Genomic DNA, 26208 nt, shown 5'->3' on the forward strand with positions numbered 1-26208 from the left:
ATGTTTTAAAAAAAAAATCTGTTAGTTTAGTTATTTTCTCTAGGGTATTTTGGTGGGCATTAGACACCTCTATTTCCAGGAAGAATGATGCAGTTGTTCAACATGATGCAGATAGACCTATTCTTGGCCCTTGATCTAGAACTCAAAGTTGGGACAAAGGTAAGACTGTTCAAGCCCAGGTTTTCTAGGATGTGCTAAATATCAATGAAAATATTATTAACAAGAATGCTGAAATTCTATAGGCTATTGGGTTGGGCGCCATACCCTTTTTTTGTCTTTTGTTTAGTTGGAGCTAGTTGTTGGTTATCTTTTGGCTCTTTAGGGTTGGTTGTCTCTTAGTGTCAAGAGTTTCAAGTCCTTTCAAAACCCATTTTACTCTAATCAAAAACATAAAAAATGGATAAGCTATATGAAAAATAATAGATAAAATGGAGTGATTGTTTTATATCTTAAAAATATATTTCAAAATAATTATTAAGTAATTAAAATAAAATCATATTATTAAAATAACATCACATTATAAAATCTTTTGGAAACTCATTTTCCTTCCTTGGTTTGAATGAATGTGTGTATTTATTTTATCTTTTAGATATTGATTCATATATGAGGTGTATTAAAAAGAAAGGAATGATTTTACATAGAAACGTTGAATTAACATCTTACTTGCTGCAACTATAGATGCTAACAGACATTAATAATAACGTTTTATTGTCTATAAATGCAATATGTGTACATGTGAGACAGTGCTAATTGACAGAAAGCTACTGCTTCTCACTACAAACGATAGTGCTAAATGACAGAAAGAGAGCTATTGCTCCACTCAACAAACTTGAAAAGCATGTTCTGCTGCTCCTTAGGCTGCAAATTCTTTATTTATATATAGCGAGCGCACTTGAGCAGTGGCCTGGATCTCAGTCAGCGGTGAGCCACAAAACGTCCCCTTGGCGAGCGAGATGACAGATAGAAGCGGCACCAGGCTTCACGTTCAACACCTGGAATACCATGTTGTCAGGATTCCAGGAACTGGTTTTCGTGTGACAGATGGCTGCCGCCTCCACCGTGCTGCCATCTTCGCCCTTCACCCAAACTCTTGCGGTCCTCGTACCTTGCAGATCGTGGCAGAGATACACCGCATATGGATATTGTGAACTGTGGCAGTAATACACTGCCTTGTCTTCTTTGCTCTCGTATTTCACTCCCGTAATGGTATACTCCTGCCTTACAGATTTTGACGTCTTTGAAAAATTCGTCGCCAGCACAGTCAAGCGATTGCTTCCCAGCTTCGACGTGGTGAAATCAATCATGGCCTCCAACGATGTTGGGCAGAATTTGGTTTCGCCCTTCATAGCAGGACTTTCACAATCTTGTAAAGTCTCCTTCATAGCCAGGGCCGTGATGGAATCTGGCGCTATGTTGAGCTCCTTCAACGCTACGGAAAGCTTGTCGGAGGAGAAAGGGATTTCGTCTGCAACGGCGCGTGGAAGAAAATACTTCTGATGAGAATTGGGAATGCTTTCGTGCAGAAAGGTGAGAGGCACTTTGGTTCCGCCTACCAAATCTTTCTCCAGCAGAAGCATGCACAGCGATATGTCCCTTGGCATTTGCGTAATTGCAGCGTAATTGATGCCCGCGACGCACCTCCCAACTCCTTTTGCCTGTTTTTGCGTCCCAACTTTTCTCGGAGGCATCCCCACGTTCACCTTCACTCCTCCCTTGCCCACGTTCACCTCCACTTTCTCATCGTTGGCTGAGATGAGTTCCTTCAGAGCTTCTGGCATGGGTGTTGTGGGCAGCTTCTCGTGCCAGTACGCCATACTCGGAGTCCAAGAGACCCTTTCACCCTGCAAATGCGCCGCTCGGATAGCTGCTACTGACTGTCAATTCCAAACAACAAAAAACTCATAAGCAAGCTAGCAAAGAAAAATTGTTTAGATTCGAGTCAAATTAATTACAAACTATATGAACTTTCTTGAGAAAGCATACAATAAGAAGAATGAAACTAGTTAGAATTCCCATCTTGTGAAAGACACCAAGTTCAATGATTCAGACATACCAAGTGAGAGAGGACTTTGTCCATATAAATACTGAGCTTAAGACGAGGGAAGCCGCCATTGTGGATGCAGGCATACCATACATGCATATGCATGCCCATATCTCAAATCATTTCATCCTATTTGTATTGTGGGACATTTTGATATTATCTAGTTTTACTAAGATATTTCTATGCACTCTTACTTTTATTTGAGCTTTATTTATTAAAAAAAATATATTTATAGTTTTAGCAGCACGACTCTTTTGAAAAGATATATATATTTTTATAACTTTAAGATAGAAAATATTTTATTTTTTCCATAATGTTATTTTGAATAGTTATTAGTTGTATATTTTTTCAAATTATAAATAGACATGAGGTGGCATATGTGGAAGATATCAGATCAGATCGTATGCTACATTGGTTTACAGTGTCGACCAACTTTAGGCAACTTTAAAAATATCAACGTCCATATCAGCTGATGAAGCGGGAGCCACCTTATTGATAATCACGGGCTAGAATTCAGTAACATTATTTTCTCTCACTTGCAAAATTGAAAAGCAACGCTATCAAAGTAAAGTTATCAGATTAATCACAAATTACGTGAATTCTTTTTTCTGTTTTTTCGGTGATCTGAATTATTTTGTCAATTCAAAGGACAATACCCAAAGCAGAATTTGTGGTATTGTAAACACATAACAAATCATATAAAATTTCATTTCATTGAAAATATATAAGAACCATACAATTTTTGGCAAATTCTGTGAAAGAGAGTTGTGTGCCCTTGAATCCATCCCATTTGGGCAAACTCTATAAAAGAGAGTTGTATGCCTAGAATCTATCCAATTTGGGCAAACTCTGTAAAAGAGAGTTGTATGCCCGAGCCTGTACAATTTAGGCAATCTTGTGAAGGAGCGTATGCCTATAACTCTGTAACTCTATAACTCTCCAACTCCTTGCAATTGGATTCGAATTGGGCTTATTTATAAGCTTTCAAAGAAGCTGAACAACCACCACATTTTTGTCCTCATCAGAAGTTGAAAAGATTTAAGGAAGCAGACCATTTTGTTTGCGAAAAGTTTCCTAAGAAGACTGCATAAATACAGGTATGATTTGTCAGCAATTCTTAGTTGCAGAACGCTACCATTGTTTCTCTGTTTTTGTTAGTAAAAATTTTCATTATTTGTTTTTTAATTAAAACCCCTATTTTTTTTATTGCTCAACTTCATTGTTATTACTAATGTGGGTATTTTCCAAAATCGCTGATTATTGCCTGAGACTTTCATTCATTTATTTGTTCACTGACAGGGGTTTTAGAGAACAGTATCCAGACTTTTTTGCAGGAGCTTTGTTTACTGTGACTTAATTTGAAGAATTTTCATTTAGCTTCATTTTCATTTTCAAGACTTTTGGCTCTATGGCCAATGCATAGGCTAAGGCTACTGATATCCTTCTGCACAGACACTTTGTCCTCAATGTCGTTCTTGTGTTGAGAAAAATTCTCCTTACAAAATCATAGATTTCTCGCTTGAAACGAAGCAGAAGAGCGGAAATGTTTTTTTTTTTATATTCCGTTGTCCACAAAATTCGCCACAACAATGGCAGGAATTTGAGGTGTTTCTATAATGCATATGAATTTTTTTATCCAGCAAATCAATATCAGATTGGACATTTTTGTTGTCCACTTGCATTAGGGATCTTTATGAATTTTGAAAGCCGCGATTAAGAGGAATTTTTTTAGTCTGCACACCACTACAGGCTGGTCTCGTTACCCATTAACTACTCTTTGATCCCAACAAACAATTTCGAGGGGCAAACCATCCTCCCACCAAGTCAGCCATTCGCCTATCAAATATTTGTAGGGAAAATTCTATAATCCTATTCAATTTGACCCTTCCATTGGTGTGCACTTATAGGTTAAAGCTCGGGACTCTTTTTTGCAAATGTAGATAGAAATCTGCATAATACCAATTCCATTCTTATTTCCCTGCAACTGGTAGGGGTTTCACCTTCAAGGTTGTTTGTGCAGTTGCAACAAATAACTCAAGACAAAATTTGTGTGTATATTACAACCATTGCATTTCATGGCAGTTACAAAACCTGGGCATGCTCCATTTTTTCCGTTTGCATAATAGTATTACAGTATCAGCATGGCCTGTAGCCTTCTTACATTGCCTACTGGTGCACTAGGCCTATCCTATGCATTCCGTGTTTATTTTTCAAATTCATTTTGTACTGACATTTTGCATTTCTAATTGAATTTGAGGTCTTGTATCGAATATTGAATGAAGTATTCTTTAAATGAAACCCGTGTGAATTTGATAGTGATAATAGCTATCCTTGTTGAACGGAATCATAGGATTATAAATTTATAAATTTAAGCAGAATACAAGGACACTAGGGCTCATTGAGATTGAAGTTGTGTAATTATTTTGCAAGTGGGTATGATAAAAAAATCACAATGGAGTAAAGTGGATTCCTGAACCTTCCTCTTTTTCCTTTTTCCTTTTTCCAGTTGGCTAAAACTTGAGTGAGCATACATCTAGCTTTACCATTCATGGAGTTTGATAGGGATATTCAGTATTTTAATAGTTTTATTATGCAACGCTTTTTGAATGGATTCGGGGGCATATAAATTTTAGCAGAATATAGGGAAACTGGGGTTCACTTTCCTTGAAGTTGTGTTTTTTTTTTTTCTTTATTATTAGACAAGTGGGTTAGGTAAGAAACACCCAATAGAGAAAAATGGATTCCCAAACTCAGCTTTTCTTCTTTGTAAAGGATAATATTGTGATATGAATTGACAATATAAATGTGTTTTTGTCTGGCAGGGTATCCTTTGCACAACACAGTCTTACAAATTTCACATGCTTACTGCTCAAGGTAAGTAACTATTTCTTAAAGTTGTTTCTTTTGATTTGTTCTTCAAACATATATGACCAAAATATTAGGCTTTGTTTTTTTTTCATCTAGCCTAGGTAATAATTCACTGAGATGGAGTTTATTCATTTGTAAATCCTAGAGTTCTTGTATTCTGTAAGAGAGAGAGATTGTTGAACAAGTGTAGTGTAATTCTTTTAATTTTAATAAAGAAATAGATACAGTTTTTAAAGTGATATCTGAATAATAGTAAATTTCTCTATGTCTTTTGAAATTACCTTAAGGTCATATCTTTGCTTCTACCAGTGTTGATAAGTTAGAGAGATGTAGCTTTCCATGCTAATTTGATAGGTGATGTGACACTTCTGAGGTATCAATAACAGTACACAATAGTTTTCTCCCTCAAAGATAGTTCAATATTAATGTGAAGCTCTTCAACATTTAAAGTTGTTTGAAAACAATAACAATACACAATGGTTTGCTCTCTCAAAGATAGTTTAATATTAATGTGAAACTCTTCAACATTTAAAGATGCTTGAAGACAACTTAGGCTTCAGATAGCTCATCTTGTAGTGTACTCTAGTTCATTTCATGTCATGTTGCTTTCTTTGCCAAGTTAATTGGTTTAGATAAGAAACATTTTCTTATTTATCTTTTACCTTTTGCTAGGATTTTCACCAATTGAATGATTTCATTCAATCAAGAGCATTAGCATAATTTCAATGTTCTTTTCCAAATAAAAGATAAGATATTACATAGTTGTTAGACCATGTATCCCAAATTAGATTATTTTTGTTTTGTAAATAACTAGTTAATTGTCTTTCACAACAAACTTTTGATATTATGCTTAGTTTTTGTAAATCCAAATCTTTTGCACTATTTAGTTGCATTCAGAACCCGCATGGTATTACACACTACACTTTCCAAACTGCCACTTTATACTAGTTTTGAAAACTAGTTCTTAGAACACCACAACCAGTTATCAGTTTTGTACCAAATATCAGTTGTAAATTGTTTTTAAAATCATATTATATATGTATTTTTTTAAAGAAAGATTCCTGCAAGCAGTAAAGTGAGAAAAGTTGTTACCTTTTCATATGTAGTATTATTTATTTTTATACATTTTTTACATGCTCAAAGTAACTTTATACTAGAAAATTGTTCTTAACCTTTGACGGTTCTCATGACAACTTATATTTGGATATGATTTCTTTTGTTGTCCACTAATACATGTCTGTAGCTTTCTGTGACACATCACTGCAACTAAAGTCAATAGCATTTTGTGCTATGCTTATTTATTTATTTATGCCTCAAAGACTATAAAGATAAATTTCAGTCCATGTTCACCTACACGCTATTTCAAGAGAATTAAAAATCTTTTCTTCTCATATTCATACGGTTTTTCTTATTTTGATGCCTTCAGTTTAACCCATCAATCTTAATCCACCTAAGCACAAAAAATACAGAGTTGAATAATCAAGATGTTAAGCTCTAAATCATGAGACAGTTTGAGCAATCTCAATTCGACTATGATTTTACAGCATAGTACTGATATTTCTTCATTTCCCATATTTCATTTTCTCCTAGTGCCCACAATCTCTACCTTTCCCTCACCAGATTTAGCATAAGGCAGGGACTCTAGCTGTATATCACAGCTCTTGTTTTTATTGATCTTTTGAATTTAATCTGGATAATGTTTAAAAACAATTATAGTACAACAGCAAAATTATGTGAGATATTATTTTTGATGGGGTTTGTGGTTGCAATGTGTATAGAGACGTTAGCAAGGAATTCATATGATTTTTTTTATTTTCTCTTTCCAATTAGAAGTATTAGTTCATATAACTTTTTCTTGTTTTCTCCTCTTTCCACATTACTTGTGTAGAGGGGTTAGCAAGAAATCCAATAAAATTCTTATTGTAAAAATTGTATGGTGAGGGTTGTGCTCTTTACTGAGACCCTATAGTAGTCAATCATTGGTCCAAAATTAGTGGGAAATAACTACTTCATTACCCTAATTTGAATCCAAACAATTTAAATACCATTATTCAATGTGTCAACTACTTTGTTAAATTAATAAAATTCAATAAGTAATTAAAAGACTAAAACTGAAAAAAAGAAAGAAAAGAAAAAAGAAAAAAGATAACAATAAAAAAATATAGACCATACATTGCAAGTTGTTAATTGAAGTTCACCCCTTGAGTGCTATGTCTCTATTTTTGCTTCAAATGTGCAACCGATCTATTAAAATTCCCTTGTTTAAACATAGGTATACTCTTGACAAAATCTATAAATACACTTTCCCATAAATGAGAAGGTATTGGAAGTGGCATGGGTAAACCTATTATTTTGTTACCGAGTTCACTTGTAGCACAAATGACACACCCATTTACATATTTTTACATAGTTTCATTCATTTGAGGAAAATAACAATAATGTTGCAACTAAGCTACTGCTTTACGTGCACCAAAATGACCAGAAATAAGAGAAGTATGTGCTTCTCTAGTTACATGTACTCTTTCATCCCTTGGACCACACAATTTACCAAGATCATATAGCAGTTTGTCATGAATGTGTAATCTAGAATTCTTATACTTGTGTACCATGGATTGGTGTTTCATATACATCCTTGAAATTTCCATCTCTAGCATACTATTCGATATAACTTTCATGAGCTAAAGAACTATGCTATAGGATAATACATGGATTAATATAAGGACTTTTTGTCGATGTTATAAATCATCAATTTGGATCAATTAAGGGAATCCTCCTAGATCAATCATCTCTTTGGTGTTACTCATAATTACCTCCTAGTTTCGTATTAGTTAAGTCACATATGTAGACTTCCAGCAGGGTTTTTTAGTCTCTTTATTGATACTTTTTTATTCCCTTTGTAATAACCATCCATCTCTGGAATATTTCAGCCATTTATTTATTTTTCTGCCAAGACCAGTTATCAATTTCTTCATTTAGTCATTCCAAGCTATTTTTGGACACCAAATTTCCTAAACTCTAGATTTTTAATTTATCCTAGTGTATTTATGTCATTTTCCATTTAAAAAGCTCCATATAGGTATTCAAGGCACAAAAAAATCCCTCTGTTTTTTGTTGCAACTCAATGTAGATAATGCAATGTGTTTAGGTAGATTTAAGGTTAGGGTTGTTGGAAATTGACACTATTGGTTAGGTTTCACTATGTTGTCATTGATGGAAACATTATTTTGGGTTCCGACTTCATATGGTGTACCGGCAAGCACTTTATAGACTCTACACCGGCACTAGCACCGACACCGACAGGATAAAAGATTTCTTTGGTCACCAGCAATGCAGATCGACATGGTATGGTAAAGGTCATCGGTATTAGAGGCCGACACATCTTGGATCCGGCATCAGCAACTTGTTTTAATGCTTATTCATTTATGTTATATGGCCAACATGTTAATATGATATTGTATATATCCTTGTAAGCCGACATAAGGCATAAATTTGTATAGGGTATATAGGGGAGATTGATTAGATCATTTTGAATAAGGATAGATATGTGGAAGTGATACATGGATATAATGTAATGTGAAATATATCATAGAGACTGTGTATGCGAGGAACTCATTGTAAGGGTTATTCTGGTACTGAGGTTTAGGGTTTTAACTGGAATAGATTGATCTTAAAACATAATTGTATTCTTGCATAGGAGATGCTATATTAAGCAGTTCATATTTCTCTAGATTGTTGTCTGGATTGTTATGTAGTCAGTGAGGCTCCTATTGTGATGAGCAGTGTGGTCTAGGTTGTAAGCCTTCTTGCAAGTGCAGGCCCATCATATATTTTAATATCTCTTCATATGGCCAATGAACTGATATTGTGGGTCACAAACCCCACCATGGTTTTTCCTCTTTGAGGTTTCCCATGTATAATAATGTGTGTTATGTTTCTCATTTATGTATTTCTCTTAATGGTTGCATTGCTTTTTTCAATTTTGTTTATATCGATATACCAATTGGTGAATGAATGTTTTGTTAAGGCTAAAATCTTATATTCTGGTATAACACTAATTCACCCAACCCTCTCAATGTTATTGGTTTCCAACAATTGGTATCAGAGCCTTGTGCGTCAAAGGAAGTTTGACAACTTGATAAAGATCCTGAAACCAGAACCATTGGATATGGATTTGGAGAAGTAGCTTAAGATGGCACTTGAAGATTATGATGCTGAAAGATTGAAGAACTTAAAGCAACAAGATGAGTTTAATTATGCTAAAGAATTTATTCTTGTCCTACAAGAGAGACTATCATCTGTTCAAGCTAGGAGAAAGGAACTTTTGCAAAATCAAGATGATGAAAATGCACTTAAGGAACAATGTCAGAAATTGAGTCAGGAGAACATGGTTATGAAGAATTAAATGCAAGCTATGACTATAAGGATGTCTAAGGAGACTGAGGATAGAAAGAAAAATGAAGAAGATCTTGTTGTATCCCTAAAGAACAAATTTGAAGAGTGTGGTAGGTTGACTCATCAAAATGAGATGTTGAGGTCTGATTTGGTACAATCCCATAGCAATGAGCAAGAAATTGAAAGACAAATGTCAATACTAAGAGATTATTTAACTACTACAACTGAGTAGAAAGAAAAATTCAAGATCAGCTCAGCATAGCTTGATGAGTTATCGAAGAGATAGAGGCGGATTGGAGATTCCACTGGACTTGGATTTGAGCAAGGATAGAATTACGGTACTACTAATGAAGATCAAAACCATAAGGCACTGATAAGGAAGTTCAATACTTATAAATTCACTGGTAGATTTTTTGTTTGCAATAGATTTGGTCACATGGCTAGGCAATGTAGAAACAGAGCAAATTAGAACCCTGATTCTGCTCCCTATAAATGTTCTAAATGAAATAAAATTGGTCATAAGATAAAAGATTCCAGAATGAATGTAAAATTCTATGCTTGTGGAAAATTTGGACATATGGCTAATAAGTGCAGTTCAAATTTCACCGGTTTTAGCAAGGTAATTCAAAAGAACAAGGTTACATGCTATGCATGCAATGAAATTGGACATATTGCTAAGTTTTATAGAAGCAAAAATCCATCGGTTAGAAATGTAGGATCAAATGATAAAGGAAAAGAGAAGGTTAGTGAAATCCGGCAAGATCACACTCAAAGATGGGTTAGAAAGATAGAAGAGCAATCATCAGATGGGATTGTCTCAGTTACCTATTTGATAGAAGAAGCTATTGCTGCACCGACAGTGAGCTCATCCAGTAACTAAGGCAAATGCTTTAGGGGTATGCAAATTTCATGGAAGATGTTCTAGATATTGGAGAGGATTATCCAACATTGATATGTTTAGAGTGAGATCCGGTATCTTTCACCAGTAGTCATTTATGTTAATGGAAGATTAGGGTTTTCTCGATGTATAAAATGCCGATTACACTTTATTATCAACCACCTAGCATTCAAAGCAATTTTAGAGCAATTCAGAGCAACTTAGTGCAATCAGAAGCTATTCAGAGGTGATTAGATTTATTCTTGAGCGATCACATCGACATCTGGAAGGATTTGTTGGAGGTTTTCACTAAGAGTGAACAAAAGGTATTTTTCTTGAATCATGGAATTGGGATCATCTTCTGCTCTTGTTTTCATTGCAAATCCAACTATAGGAGAATTTAAGGACCTCCTCAGGCCAATTTTCAAATTCTTTCCACATGTGGCTAACAAGGAAGATTCAGTTGGAGCATTTTCTCACGTCATGGAAGGAGTGCTATATGTGGAAGATGTTAGGGCCTACATTCATTGTCATATAGAAGACTTAGGAACTTCTAAGATCAAGGGGATGTATATGAATGAACTCATGGGAGAATTTGGTAAAATCAAACTAGCATATAAACACATCAAAGATCTAGGGTTCACAGATATTCTGGATATGCCAGAGTTCGAGGATAAGATTGTCAGATATGTAATAATTAGAGTACATGGGGAATTTATATGGCTGGACAGACCCTAGAAAATTACTAAGGAAGCCATCCGAGCAATTACGAGTTTGCCATCAATAGGGAAACATCCGGATAAGAAAGTATCAAATCAATTCGTAAGGAAGATCATCGGTGCCACATCAAGCAAGAGATCGATGAAGGTGAGCACCATCACCGACATTGACATCAAATTTGGCAATATGGTTGTAGACTACAAGGTAACTCAGTCTAATCGACTGAATTCAGTTTCCAGTTCATGCATTTTGGCTGCTTATAAGCTGATGAGAGAAAATATCAAGTTAGATCTTTGTGACTGGATGCTTGAGGAGTTATTGATCAATTTAGGGAAGATTAAAGGTGAGAAGAAGGGCACGTTCTAGTATGGAAATTTGTTAGTCTACTTAAAGTTATACTTTTTGAATGATACTCCCATTTCTGGAAGGAAGTAATGGGTTTTTGACATCTTGATAGGAAGAAAAATAAAGCAATCAATTGTTGCATTGGGAAGTCTTAGAGTTGATAAGGTATGGGGTTACTTCAAGGCTTTTTAGAAATCTATGAGGTCTAGAATAGGAATACCTAAGAAAATAGTAGAGAAATAATCTACCGACATTTGTTTCATCATGAAGAAGGATGTGACTCTCATGGAGGCAATCAAGCCCTGAAAGATTTGGATAGAGGAAACGGGCTATGAGGTAGATGCATTAATCATTGATGCCTATGCAAAAATTTTGATTGATGCTGCAAATTCTTTATTTATATATAGCGAGCGCACTTGAGCAGTGGCCTGGATCTCAGTCAGCTGTGATACCAAGTGAGAGAGGACTTTGTCCATATAAATACTGAGCTTAAGACGAGGGAAGCCGCCATTGTGGATGCAGGCATACCATACATGCATATGCATGCCCATATCTCAAATCATTTCATCCTATTTGTATTGTGGGACATTTTGATATTATCTAGTTTTACTAAGATATTTCTATGCACTCTTACTTTTATTTGAGCTTTATTTATTAAAAAAAATATATTTATAGTTTTAGCAGCACGACTCTTTTGAAAAGATATATATAATTTTATAACTTTAAGATGGAAAAAATAATTTATAACTTTAAGATAGAAAATATTTAATTTTTTCCATAATGTTATTTTGAATAGTTATTAGTTGTATATTTTTTGAAATTATAAATAGACATGAGGTGGCATATCTGGAAGATATCAGATCAGATCGTATGCTACATTGGTTTATAGTGTCGACCAACTTTAGGCAACTTTAAAAATATCAACGTCCATATCAGCTGATGAAGCGGGAGCCACCTTATTGATAATCACGGGCTAGAATTCAGTAACATTATTGTCTCACACTTGCAAAACTGAAAAGCAACGCTATCAAAGTAAAGTTATCAGATTAATCATAAATTACGTGAATTCTTTTTTCTGTTTTTTCCGTGATTTGAATTATTTTGTCAATTCAAAGGACAATACCCAAAGCAGAATTTGTGGTATTGTAAACACAACAAATCATATAAAATTTCATTTCATTGAAAATATATAAGAATCATACAATTTTTGGCAAACTCTGTGAAAGAGAGTTGTGTGCCCTTGAATCCATCCCATTTGGGCAAACTCTATAAAAGAGAGTTGTATGCCTAGAATCTATCCAATTTGGGCAAACTCTGTAAAAGAGAGTTGTATGCCCGAGCCTCTACAATTTAAGCAATCTTGTGAAGGAGCGTATGCCTATAACTCTGTAACTCTATAACTCTCCAACTCCTTGCAATTGGATTCGAATTAGGCTTATTTAGAAGCTTTCAAAGAAGCTGAACAACCACCACATTTTTGTCCTCATCGGAAGTCGAAAAGACAATCCAATATTGAAAGGTTATTACATTTATATGAAGACAAAAATTAATTAAAAATTAAAATATTTAATACTCGGACTTATTTCTAATCCCCATGACCATCTTGTGAAAGACAGTCAGTCCCACCGACAACATGTTGTAGTGATTTAGAGATACAGAAGTAAACGTGAGAGTCATAAAAGGACGATATAATGTCAGGGCGTACGTGTCCATAGTCATTGGGAATATAGATTTCTTATGTGATATTTAAATAATCATCAAACAGTTTTATAGTAAATGGCTGGTTGTGGCAACACTCTATTTAAATAATCATAGTTTTATAGTAATTTTCATATTATTTTATCTTATTTTTATTGATCGTTTGAATTTAATCTGGATAATGTTTAAAAACAATTATAGTACAGTAGCAAAATTATGTGATATATTCTTTTTGATGGGGTTTGTGGTTGCAATGTGTATAGAGAGGTTAGCAAGGAATTCATATGATTTTTTTTCTTTTCTTCTCTTTCCAATTAGAAGTATTAGTCCATATAACCTTTTCTTATTTTTCCCTCACTTCTCATTAGATGAGTTCATACAACTTTTTCTTGTTTTCTCCTCTTTCCACATAACTTGTGTAGAGGGGTTAGCAAGGAATCCAATAAACTTCTTATTGTAAAAAATGTATGGTGAGGGTTGTGCTCTTTACAGAGACCCTATAGTAGTCAATCATTGATCTCAAATTAGTGGGAAATAACTACTTCTTACCCTAATTTGAATCCAAACAATTTAAATACCATTATTCAATGTGTCAACTACTTTGTTAAATTAATAAAATTCAGTAAGTAATTAAAAGACTAAAGCTGAAAAAAAAAAAGAAAAAAAAGAAAAAAGAGAACAATAAAAAAATATAGACCATACATTGCAAGTTGTTAATGAAGTTCACCCCTTGAGTGCTACGTCTCTATTTTTGCTTCAAATGTGCAACCGATCTATTAAAATTCCCTTATTTAAACATAGGTATACTCTTGACAAGATCTATAAATACGCTTTCCCATAAATGAGAAGGTACTAGAAGTGGCATGGGCAAACCTATTATTTTTTTACCAAAATTACCAGAAATAAGAGAAGTATGTGCTTCTCTAGTTACATGTACTCTTTCATCCCTTGGACCACACAATTTACCAAGATGATATAGTAGTTTGTCATGAACATGTAATCTAGAATTCTTATACTTGTGTACCATGGATTAGTGTTTCATATACATCCTTGAAATTTCCATCTCTAGCATACTATTCGATATAACTTTCATGAGCTAAAGACCTATGCTATAGGATAATGCATGCATTAATATAAGCAATTTTTGTCAATTTGGATCAATTATGGGAATCCTCCTAGATCAATCATCTCTTTGGTGTTACTCATAATTACCTCCTAGTTTTGTATTAGTTTAGTCACTTATGTAGACTTCCACCTGGGTTTTTTAGTCTCTTTATTCATATTTTTTTTATTCCCTTTGTAATAACCATCCATCTCTGGAATATTTCAGCCATTTCTTTAGTTTTCTCCCAAGACTAGTTATCAATTTCTTCATTTAGTCATTCCAAGTTATTTTTGGACACCAAATTTTCTAAACTCTAGATTTTACATTTATCCTGGTGTATTTATGTCATTTTCCATTTAAAAGCTCCATATGGGTATTCAATTCACAAAAAAATCCTTTAATTTTTTGTTGCAACTCAATGTAGATAATGCAATGTGTTCAGGTAGATTTAAGGTTAGGGTCAAGGTTACATTATAGTTAGTGTCCACATTGAATTAAGTTAGGGTAATGGTTATATTAGGGTTACAAATTAATTAAGAGAAATATTCAATTTTAGATTAAATTAGGTTTAGGGTTGGGTTTTAATTGGGGTTATAGCTATAATTAGGGTTAACATTAGAATTGCGGTTAATGTTAGAATAAAGATTATATATCAAGTTATAATTATGGTTATGGTCAATATTAGAACTAGGGTTAGGGATAGGGCAAGGTCAAGTTTGAGATTAGGTTGAGTTTTTAATTAAGATTAAGGTATGAGTTCTTAAGTTCAATAAGAGTTAGGATTGAGGTTAGGTTAGGTTAGGATTCTTTTAGGCTTAGGGTTAGGGTTCAAGTTCAATGAGGGTTAGGGTTAGAGTTCAAGTTCAATGAGAGTAATATATATAGCAAGCGTAGTTGAATAGTTATATGGATCTCAAGTGGCTCTGAGCCACAAAACATTGCCTTGTAGAGACTAATGGAAGATATAAGTGACATATAATTGTTTATTAAAATATTTCTATGGATGTAGGCATAACACATGCATGTTAATATTTCAAATTACATTATTTTATTTTTGTCTTTATCTTATTTTTATTGTGGGATATTTTGATATTTTTGGTCAATATCTACTATCACATTATTTTCTTTCTATCTTCATTTTATTTTAATCATGGGAATTTGATATTTTTAAAACACACATACTAATGTACTTTATAAAGATATTTCTATGGATGCATGCATAGCATACATGCATGTGAATGTCAATATCTCAAATTACATTATTTTCTATCTCTCCATCATATTTTTACTGTGTAACATTTTGATATTTTTTAGATATGTAGTAATGTATATTAGTAAGATATATTTGTGTTCTATTAATTTTATTTAAGATTTATTTAATTATTAATTTTTAAAAAAGATATGTGTAGTTTAGTAGCTTGATTCTTTTAAAAAGATGTGTAATTTTATATGTTTAAAATATAATTTTCTTCCATAAGATTATTTTGTATAGTTTTCTGTTATTTTATATATTTTTAAAATATATCATTTATTTATTTTTTAAATAAAATTATTTAATATTAATACATGCATTTTAAAAAAAATGTTTTATATTGAATGCAAAATTCGATAAACTTTCTTTGTAATTCCCATAATTCATATGGCTAAAATGAAAAAGAAAAGACTAGTTGTATTATTTTTTCTTACAGAACAAACAGGTTTTGAAGGGACTCAAAACGCTTTAACAAAGATCTACAACAAGTAGCTGGATAAAGATATACCCATTTTAAAATAGAAACCCAAAGTCAACAAAAAGTGAAAACCTAGCAAAAAGACAGCAAAGAGGAAGAAACTAATACAAAATTTTTAGGGCCTTCGCAACCTTTGTTTCCAGTTGAGTCATGTTTAGAGCAATTTTCTTGAGTTCCTAAATTTTTTGGTTTGCAAATTTCTTCTTCAAGTTGGCTTTGGTTCTTTTGGATGGCCCAACCATTTCCTCCTATTTTTTATCTATGGAATCCACATCCAAGGTAGCTGCTTCTTGATGGATAGTTTCTAGTTTCCCTACCATGGTATTTACACTTTCAACAAAACTCTTCACCACCTTGTGTCTACATGTAACCAGAGAGATAAGGTTCCCATTGACTTTCTAAAATTTATTCTCCATCTGACTCAGTCTGCCTTCATATTCTTTCTTGAGTTTATCTTTGAGAAAAGATATTTTTCTATCATAATCTCTCTTTATATCACTTACAGTGCTCATCGTTTTCTGCACATAGTCCACAATTGATTTTCTCTAGTCCACCATCCACTATTTTACACCTTGATTTTCTTGTTTCCTATTGACTGCCCGAAGTTTGATATTGATGCCCTTGATCTCATGGAAAGCCCATTTAAACATCCTAAAATTATCCACAATTGAATCATGGGTAATGGCCAAGACATCATCTGGGTTCTTTCTATCCAAGATAAGAAAAGACAAATTTGTATTTAGATCATTTGAGAAGGGGGTCTATCACTCCTAATGGGTGCAAAAATGGACTTATTCGGGATAGAATTGTAGGAGGGAAGTGATTCAGAATTAAAAGTGGACACAAGGGATGCTTTGACTCTCTTAAATTTGTGACCAATCTTCAAGGAAGAGTTTGGCTCAGAGGAAGACTAGTTGTATTGTTTACTCATTATAATATCATATTTACAATCAATATGGATCGACCAACTTGATATAGAACTACAATATAATACTAGAGACACACATTATTACTTTAATGAATTCAATCAAATGAGATGAGAAGGACGACTAATTTAATAAATTATTTACTAAATGACCCTGAAACACTGTTTTTGGAAATAACTACAACTGATTCTTAATATAACTAATATTTTTGAAAAGCTATCTATTTGTAATTCAAATTCTACATTTAGGATATGAAACTAAATTAATGAGGAAATCTTATTGAGTCTTCTAATCAAATATTAAAATCAATGAAATTAGATGCATGGATATTTATTTATAAATTATATACTAGATAATATACAAATTAAATGAAATATCTTATATAAATTATATTAGAAGCTCAGTCTAAAATAATAGCATTATTTTTTAATATGTTGGTGTGAATGGAGTGTTATCTAATCAACTCATCACCTAGGTTCTATTGACACTAATTGTGTAAGTTTACTTAGGATACCCACAAGATACTTATCACTTAAAGTCTCAAGTCATAATCTGATTACGACACATGTCATAATATTAGATAATATTATGTTTCATTTTGGTCTATATAACACATTGGCTCTTAATGTAACTGAAACACTATTTTTTGAAATAACTACAACTGATTCTCAATATACCTAATATTTTTGAAAAGGTATCTATTTGTAGTTCAAATTCTACATTTAAGATATGAAATTAAATTAATGAGGGAATCTTATTGAGTCTTCTAATCAAATATTAAAATCAATGAATTTAGATGTATGAATATTTATTTATAAATTATATACTAGATAATATACAAATTAAATGAAATATCTTATATAAATTATATTAGGAGTTAAGTCTAAAATAATAGTAATAGTTTTAAATATGTTGGTGTGAATGGAGTGTTATGTAATCAACTCATCGCCTAGGTTCTATTGACAGTAATTGTGTAAGTTTACTTAGGATACACATAAGATACTTATCACTTAAAGTCTGAAGTCACAATCTGATTACGACACATGTCATAATACTAGATAATCTTATGTTTCATTTTGGTCTATATAACTCATTGGCTCTTAATGAAATTTTATTTCATTATAATTCATTATCATTGTATACTTGCGTCTTGTGATAGATACTCTTATTCTCTCACATTTGATCTCTTGTATATTTTCATTGGAGCTCTTAAATCATGGATGGTTACATATTTAGCAAAATCTTGCATGGTATAAAGCATTCCATAAAAACTCATTCATGATACTAAATCTTGTGGGATTACTTCTTGATAGTATAAGATCTCCACTTTTTATCACGCGATGTCTTGAAAAATTAAGAAAACTTGATAATAATACTAGATCCTATGGGGATCTTTGTGAATTTGTACTATAGGTTCACTTTAGATAATGTTAATGTAAATCTACTATCATCATTGAGTTCAAAGGTCTAATGTCCCAAAATATTAGATTAAAATGTTACAAAATGTAATGCTCCAAAATATAAGATTAAAATGTATGACTTTTTTTCGATAAAACTCGAATAATTTAAATAATTTAAATAATTCTTGTAGGGTATAATATTTATTTAAAGAATAAAACACTCCCAAATTAAACATTGATTTACATCAATCTAGTCATAATTTCAAATAATTGAATTAAGATAGATAATAGCAAATAATAAAAAATATAAAAAAAATTAACAGAATGAAATCAAGAAATTGACACCCTCAAATTCTATTAATATTCATATTTATGGACTTAATTCAGCTATCATATATATATGGCATGATATTATTGCGACAAGTATCACTCTAGTGTCCAAACCATCCAAGTATTAAACTTATTTGGTACCCATTTGATAATTTTTTTATTTTCTTTTGTTTTCCTTACCTCTTCATTTCTTAATTTCTCGGGGTGAGCTTGGCCAATAAAGAAAACTATAATATGGATAAATTCAATCCAAAGTTTATTTCTTTTATTTTACATACTATGAAACAATGAAAGTTAAATGAAGCTATATTTTAAGAAATTTTCAAGTACTCTCATAGATATATGATAAGATTTTCAAATCTTTTCTATAATTTCTTTCTCAATTTATATTGTGCTTATCATACCAAACTTAAGGATTTGTTCTATAAGTTCATGGCGGTCTATTAGAGTGGTTTTGTTAGAGAAATTTTTGGTTGACAATATAGATAGATTAGTGTTAAACTCTTGGAGCATGTGTTAACCCCTAAGGAATTTTTGGCATTAGTGTCAAATGGTTGATATTTCCTTGACATTTGAAGCATTGACATTTTATGCTTGCCGTTGAAAACTTGTGCATATATGGTTGTGACTAAGTCACTAGGTGATGGCTAAGTGGTTAAGCCACCTAAGTGACTACCTGAAACATGTTATAATGTTTATTCACCGCACTGACAAGGACATACCAGGCATATTGGTTTGTTTTATTATTTCCCACTGAAATACTTGGTGAGTAGGACATGACATATCATCGGCATTTTGTAGAGGCATATTATATGGTTTCAAAGCTTAGCTTTGTAAAATCTTTATTTTTGTTTTGAAAGCCTTTAAGATCGAAGTAGGGCACACACATGGAATTCAAGTTTTTGTTCTCAACCAAGGAAGTTGCAATAAGTGTGCATGACAGTTTTTCATGGGCAATGCATGATAGTTTGACTAGGAAAAACATGGAAATGATAGGAAGTTTGAAGACGTCTTTAGGTGTTTTCATTCCAAAACCCATATTTTGTGTTTGTTAATCTCTTTCCAGCATTTAGTAATGTTATTGTTTGAATTCAAACTGTTTGAGGAAAATTGTTATTTTCTGTTGCTTGAGTTATGAAAGTGATTAAGGGGAGTTTGATTTGTGTAGACACTTAAATTAATTATTTGCATTAATTAATTTAATTCTCTCTCACATGATTAATTTATTTAATTTTGTTAATCCTTATTATTTCTCAGTATTGAATAAATTTAATTTAATTAATATTGTCACTATAGTCCAATAATTAATTTATCAAATAAATTAATTATTTCCCTATTCTTCTAAAGTCCCTCCAATAATTATTTCCTCTAAACCCACTCAGTTAATTAATTTTAATTAATTAATCTAGTCATGTGATTCCTACAAATCACTTTTTCCTAATCCCACTTAGCCTAATTAATTCTTCTAGAATCTTTCATAATCCCACATATTATTATTCTTCTATTTTAAATTCCCTGCTCATGTCACATCAACATTGAGCCTCTCAAAGAAATTCAAATTTATTTGAATCCCTCTATGCATCCTCATTTTTAAATTTCAAATTCTTTTCCCCCCTTATTATTATTCTTCAATTTTAAATTCCCCACTCATTTCACATCAACACTGAGCCTCTCAAAGAAATTCAAATTTATTTGAATCCCCCTATGCATCCTCATTTTGCAATTTCAAATTTCTTTCCCCCCTTTTCCCCAAGGAATTTTATATTCTTTTTTATTCCTTCAAGGTATCCTTGATTGATGCCAACTACTTCAAACCAATCCTAGCCCTTCATCATCTTTTGATCTCCACCCTCCATTTAAAATTTGAAAATCTATAAATGGAGGCCACTTCTCTCATTTTAACCATCTCTTTATATTCTATCCTTATACTGTCAATTTTTATCTTTCAATCATAAATATAGCAATCTTCATTAGGAAGACATTGTATTGCTTTACTGTTAAAATGAAATGATTCTATGAAGGACTCATCACAAGCTTTTAAACATAAAGAATCATTTTCATTAACTTCATGTATAAGATTGAAAGCTTCATACTCTGGTTGCATGTAAATCTGAAAATTTTCATCCTTTGTATTTTTTGGAACAAGATAACTTTCCATACTATTAAAACTAAAAGTTTCTATTTCTAGGTAATAGAAAGACCTCAAAAAACCTTTTTCATTCAATCTCGTAGGTTCTCTAATGTTGTCTTGATTATTCTCACTTACCATTGTTTGACTTGCATGAGACTGAACCGTTTCTTGCTGAACTTCTTGCTCATTCATGACAAGGTAGTTGTAGGAGAGAGATGAAACTGAGATGAATGGAGCCTCATCATCATAAAATTTTAATTCTTCTTTCAATTGGGATACCTTTTATTATATTCTTGCAACAACCTTGTCTTTTCTTTTAGCTCTTTGAGCTTGTGAAATCTAACAAAAAGACTTCTCCATAAAAGAGAAGATACATGATCGTCTGTTATACTTAGTTTGGTTTTTACAACATGAGAAATTATTTCTTTGTAGTGATCCCAAAAGTCATGCAACACTTTATCATCCATCTCAAGAATTTACAAGCTGGTGGGACTTGGTCTTTTCCCCAATCTTGCAGCCTTTTGATTTTGCATGATGATTTAATAGAGTCGCCAATCCTACACACACAGAGATAAATCTAAAAATCTAGGGAAACCAAATGCACTAATCTTTGATTCTGAGTCCCCAACAGAGTTGCCAAAAATCTATTGGTAAATAGATTTGTCCCTTTCCTGAAATTTATTTGTTTTCTTTGAACAAAATTATAACTCTTGTATGCCCCTTTATGAAAGGAAACAAATTACCAACAATTGGATGAATTAATTAAAATCCAACCTCTGCATTAGAGGGAAGCTCTTCGTATGATTTGCAATGAATTTAATACAAAATTAAATGTTGACACTTTTTACCAGAAAGCATGGAAAGGCTTTAGCATTCATCCATCAACACAAAACAATGCCTTCAAACTGAAACAAATATAATATTCTGAAGATTAAATAGGAGCTCACTAACTCTAATTCAAACACACGTTCACTTTATAAATTTAGAGCATAGAAAATGCACAGCAGTATTGATGTCTAATCAATACTCTCTCATGCCTCACAGGACAAGGGGGATCAACATAACTCAATACACAATAAATCTGCTAACAATTAATAGTAACCATGAATTCAAAAAAAAACATAGAAATAATTGATCATAAAATGATATCATGCCCATAGTAGATTTCTCAAGAAATATTGCTAATCTTTAAACACACAAATTCAAAGACTGCACACCATAACATTTTATTGATAATCATCGATTCCAGTTTAAAGCAATTCAGAGAAAAACAAAATGGATATTGTCTGTTGCTCGAAAAATCATAGTTTTTCTAGCCCCTTTCTTTTCTTTTTCCCCCATATATATAGTCTCTCTTGTTTTTAAGAGACTTTCAGTTATCAATAACTAATTCCTAGAAATATTATTAATTAATCTTTTCTTTAATCTTTTATCCACTTCCAAATAACTTTTTTTAAAAAAAATCTTCAAATCTTTTATCTCAGAATTTTTATAGACCCATACTTAGAGATAAATAACTTTTTAACGTGATAATATTTGTCCGATCGCGCCAGTGAGAATTTAGAAAACTAGGTTTTCTAAAACATATTAAAAATACAGTGCGATCCAGCAGTTGAGTTGACAGTTATGCCCCCCGCACTGAGATTGATTTTTTCTCTCTCAGAAAATTCATGGTTATAGATTACATTGAAAATTATAAACATTAGACATGCCAATGTTATTGGATTATTGAACTCACTGAAATCACTCTGAACCTGCATCTGATGAATTTGAACTCTGAATTTGAACCTCCAAAATTGAACCTTGAACCTTGAACCTGCACGCTTGAACCTGCGCACTTGAACCTTTGAACCTTGAAGAAAAGAAGGTTCAAAGTTCAAGTTCAAAGACCAAAAATTACAATGAACCCAAAATTTGAACTTTGAACCTTTTTTACTTGTGCGCTTGAACCTATGGGCTTGAACCAAAAAGGTTCAAAGTTCAAGTTCAATGAACAAAAATTATGAAACCCGCTTCAGTTGAATTTGAACTTTGAACTTGAACCCGAACTTTGAACTTTTTGAAAAGGTTCAAGGTTCAAGTTCAATGGCAATTGTTCTTTTGGGTTTCCATAGGAAAACCTCCATAACTTTTTACTGAGTGCTCTGTTTCTTATGAAATTTTAACTATAGAATAAATGGGCCTAGTACAGCATAACCTAGAAATAATTTTTTCATAGGACATATAAGACTTGAGATTTAATTGTTTGCGTATATGGGTAACCAAAAAATAAAACAATTAAAATCTCCCAGCCAACATGGAGTTTGGCCATAAAAACTTCAGCATTAAAACATTAACAATAACTAATTTTTAGTTGATTATGAGGCTCTAGGAACAAGCAAAAATATAGGGTAAAAAATGAAAAAAGGCATAACCTTTGCATATTAACTCGGATTTTTTATTTTCTAAAAGTGTTGGAAAGATGATTCAGAGATCTAATCTATGGTTTAAACCATTTTTTCAAGATTTGTCTTCAAAAATTAGTTGAACACGTCCAAATTTGACCTTTCCTTTGAGAATTTTTGAGAATTTTTTTTTTTGAAATTTATCAAAAAGTCATAAGGAGTTCACTTTTGAAAGTATGGTTTTTTTTAGATAATCAGTTTGGTGTGTTTTAATCACATTTTCAAAATGGGATTAAAATGAACTCTACACATTTGGATTTCGAATTAAAAAGAGCAAGTGTAGTTTAAACCCAAGACCCACTTATGTATGCTCTCCTCTCGCATCCTAGTGTCGAAGTTGAGTACACTTGAAATAAGTGATCTTGTTTTCATTTTTTATTTTGTATCATTTCATTGTGTTTTTTCATATTAAGTCAAAAAATCCAAAAAGAAATCATAAAACCTAAAAAAGACATAAAATTGAAAAAAAAAAAAAATTCAAAAAATCAAAAAATCATAAAAATCAAAACATTTCAAAAGCCAAAAAAAAAGTGCATTACCCGAGACTACTAAACTATCTTCTACAGGACATCGGCCCAAGATTCCACTCGTCAAAGATTTCATTGATCCAACTTTGAGGCTACTAACATGTTTGTTTTGTAGGTTGCCTAAGAAAATTTGACCAAATGTTGTATTTTCTTAATCATTTTTCTAGGCACTTACTTTCAATTAGGGGTAAAAGATCAAGTGCTTGATTGTGTTTGGGGAAAGTGTAGAGGTAGGAGAGTATACTCTTGTCTATATAGAAAATCAGAAATATAGACCCCAGAATCTTTTTAAGTTTGTTGTGTGCATACCTTCCTAATTTGTTTGACACATTCACATAGGCATTGGTGAGAGTTGAATGACCCAAGTGAGTATGACTAAAACCCAAGCATTCCAATTCACTACAATAAATAAGCCTCTTGGGATGAAAATTCTGGAGGATAGAGCTATTTTAGAGTTCACTCTCATATCGTGCATTCTGTACGGCCTTTTGGCCTCGATCATGCTTACATGACTACATTTTTCTCAGTACTTTGTAAGGCTATAGGCCTTAATCACACTTGGGTGACTACAAGGAGTAGTCTTCAAACAAAAAATCCTTACTAATAGCCTCAGGATTAGAAGCCACCCAGTTCACCTTTAAAAGGTGGATAATCTTTTTGCAAGGGGGATAGTAACTCCCCCAAGAGACTTGCCATTTTGTGCTCCCATTAGTGTTTGGAGTTGGCTAATACAATATTGAGAATCCATTGCGTGAGACTTAGTGGTCATATTCTGATTAGCTATTGGGTGTGTACCTGAGTCAACAAGAAAAGGTTTTCCTCCTCAGCCAACTTCCTAGGGTAACATGATGTTCTTGATGTATTTGTTTGAATCAATGGCTAATGTGTTTGCTATGTCTTCTTGCCAAGAGTATAATTAGTCTATCCAAGTCAACATCCTAATCATCATAATCTGAGTCATATCTTAGTCCCTAATCATTTCCATGTCCTATTCAATTCATACCCAAATCATACCCTAGTCATATAAAAACATTGAACCAACCTTCATCAAGTCCAAGTCATAACAAAATCCAAGTCTTCCAACTACGTCAAAACTCCGCTCACTTTATATTTAATAAGATGAAGTTGTAAAAACATCCTAAGAAGTCAATCCACCACCCAATCAAGAAAAAGAAGCTCACACAAGCACAACTCATTAGACACCGAAATTTTTGGTATACAAATCGCAAACTCTTGCTTAAACATAGGACCTTTCTACACCAATATCATGATTACATACATGGTCATAGAAATGAGTTTGATGCTAGTCATGAACTAAGAGTATGAGATTTACACTAAGGATCTAGCTTATCTTTCAACACCAACAATCACCAGAATCAGGGTGTTTGCATACCCTCATAAAACTTACCATTCAAACCAATCACTTATTGAGTCATGTTTATACCAAGAATAGTCTAGTTATCAAGTTTATTCTAATCATCACTATCACTTCTCTTTGATCTTTCATCATCAACATTTTCTAAGGACTTAGCACATCAACCAATCTTCAATCAATCATCTTTAATCAATCAATCCTCAATCAAATCAATTCTCAATCATTCGTCAAATTAACCTCACACTAAGGTTTTATGCCTTGTGAAGTTTTATTTAGACCTCATCCTTAATCAATCAATCATCCAGTCTTTATGCTTGGGAAAGAATTCTCCCCAAGTATCTTTGCCACCTCCTTTGGGTCGATCAAGACTCTTATCTTATGTCTTTATTTTTCTTGGGATCATTAGTCAATCCTTAGTAGAAGAAAGGCTTCGATCATTATCCTAAGGGCCAAATATTACCCAACTTGGTTGTTACCTTGCTTGTGGTTTCATCAACATCCCCCACCTAAAATCCTCATCCAAGGACTAAGGTGAAATCCTAATCAAACTTGTGTCCTAATCTAAGGACCCCATTAATCAATCAATCCAATTTCATCAAATCCAAACCAAATCCAAAATCCAAGATGTTTTCTAAGTCCTTTCATCAAATATTTTTCTTCCAATCAATATTTCTAAGGTTATTCTTGTATGGTCACAACTCAATCCTGAAAGAAAAAGATGGCCAAACAACAATATGACATGCTGAACATTAATGCCCTATATCAAGACTCTACATAAGGTTCTGCCCAAAATGCGTAGCCTGACATCCAAGATCAATAAGAAGAAGGGGGCCCTGACATGGTTGACCAAGATGAACTCTCCCCAAAAGTACAAACATTTTGAAAGTACAATCAAGAAATGATGGAGAAATACATCCGATAGAATCCTAGTGGTCTTATAAAGACTCTTATTGAAAATAGAACTCGACTTCCCCCCAATCTTGTTAAATCCATTCTTGATCAACAAACACAAGGAGGTCTTGCTCCTACCCACATCGTCACACCTATCCTTCAACCCCAATCAATTGCACCCCCATCTACCATTCAAACCCAATCAATAGCACTCGTGGCATCCGTGCTCATAGTCTCCATCCCACCTTCTTCCTTCTTGGCTTCCATGTCAATATCCAATCCGATAACATAAATTCTCCAACATGCTTCTATGCCCTCTTCTTCTACCCAACCATATTTCTCCATTTCACAATCCTCCATTTCTCTCAACAATGTCGCTAATTTTATCCAGGCCTCACTTCCCCCCAT

At 32.8% G+C, this 26208-nt stretch overlaps 1 protein-coding gene across 1 annotated transcript; it reads right to left on the reverse strand.

The window, feature by feature from the left end:
* Positions 1 to 911: 911 nt before the first annotated feature.
* Positions 912 to 26208, reverse strand: LOC131860465 (BURP domain-containing protein 5-like). The gene is made up of 2 exons (XM_059214867.1): positions 25999 to 26208; positions 912 to 1874 (listed from the first exon to the last, which is right to left on the reverse strand). Exons 1-2 carry the CDS (start codon positions 26206 to 26208, stop codon positions 912 to 914), a joined length of 1173 nt encoding a protein of 390 aa, XP_059070850.1.

The sequence above is a fragment of the Cryptomeria japonica genome, unplaced genomic scaffold (assembly GCF_030272615.1).
Source record: "Cryptomeria japonica unplaced genomic scaffold, Sugi_1.0 HiC_scaffold_12, whole genome shotgun sequence".
Lineage (NCBI taxonomy): Eukaryota > Viridiplantae > Streptophyta > Pinopsida > Cupressales > Cupressaceae > Cryptomeria > Cryptomeria japonica.

What these genes read in the sequence shown, in the direction of transcription:
- LOC131860465 (XM_059214867.1), bottom strand. Translation starts at nt 26,208, where the DNA reads ATGGGGGGAAGTGAGGCCTGGATAAAATTAGCGACATTGTTGAGAGAA. An exon ending in CCACGAGTGCTATTGATTGG is followed by an intron (nt 1,875 to 25,998) that starts GTTTGAATGGTA and finishes TGGAATTGACAG; the next exon opens with TCAGTAGCAGCTATCCGAGC.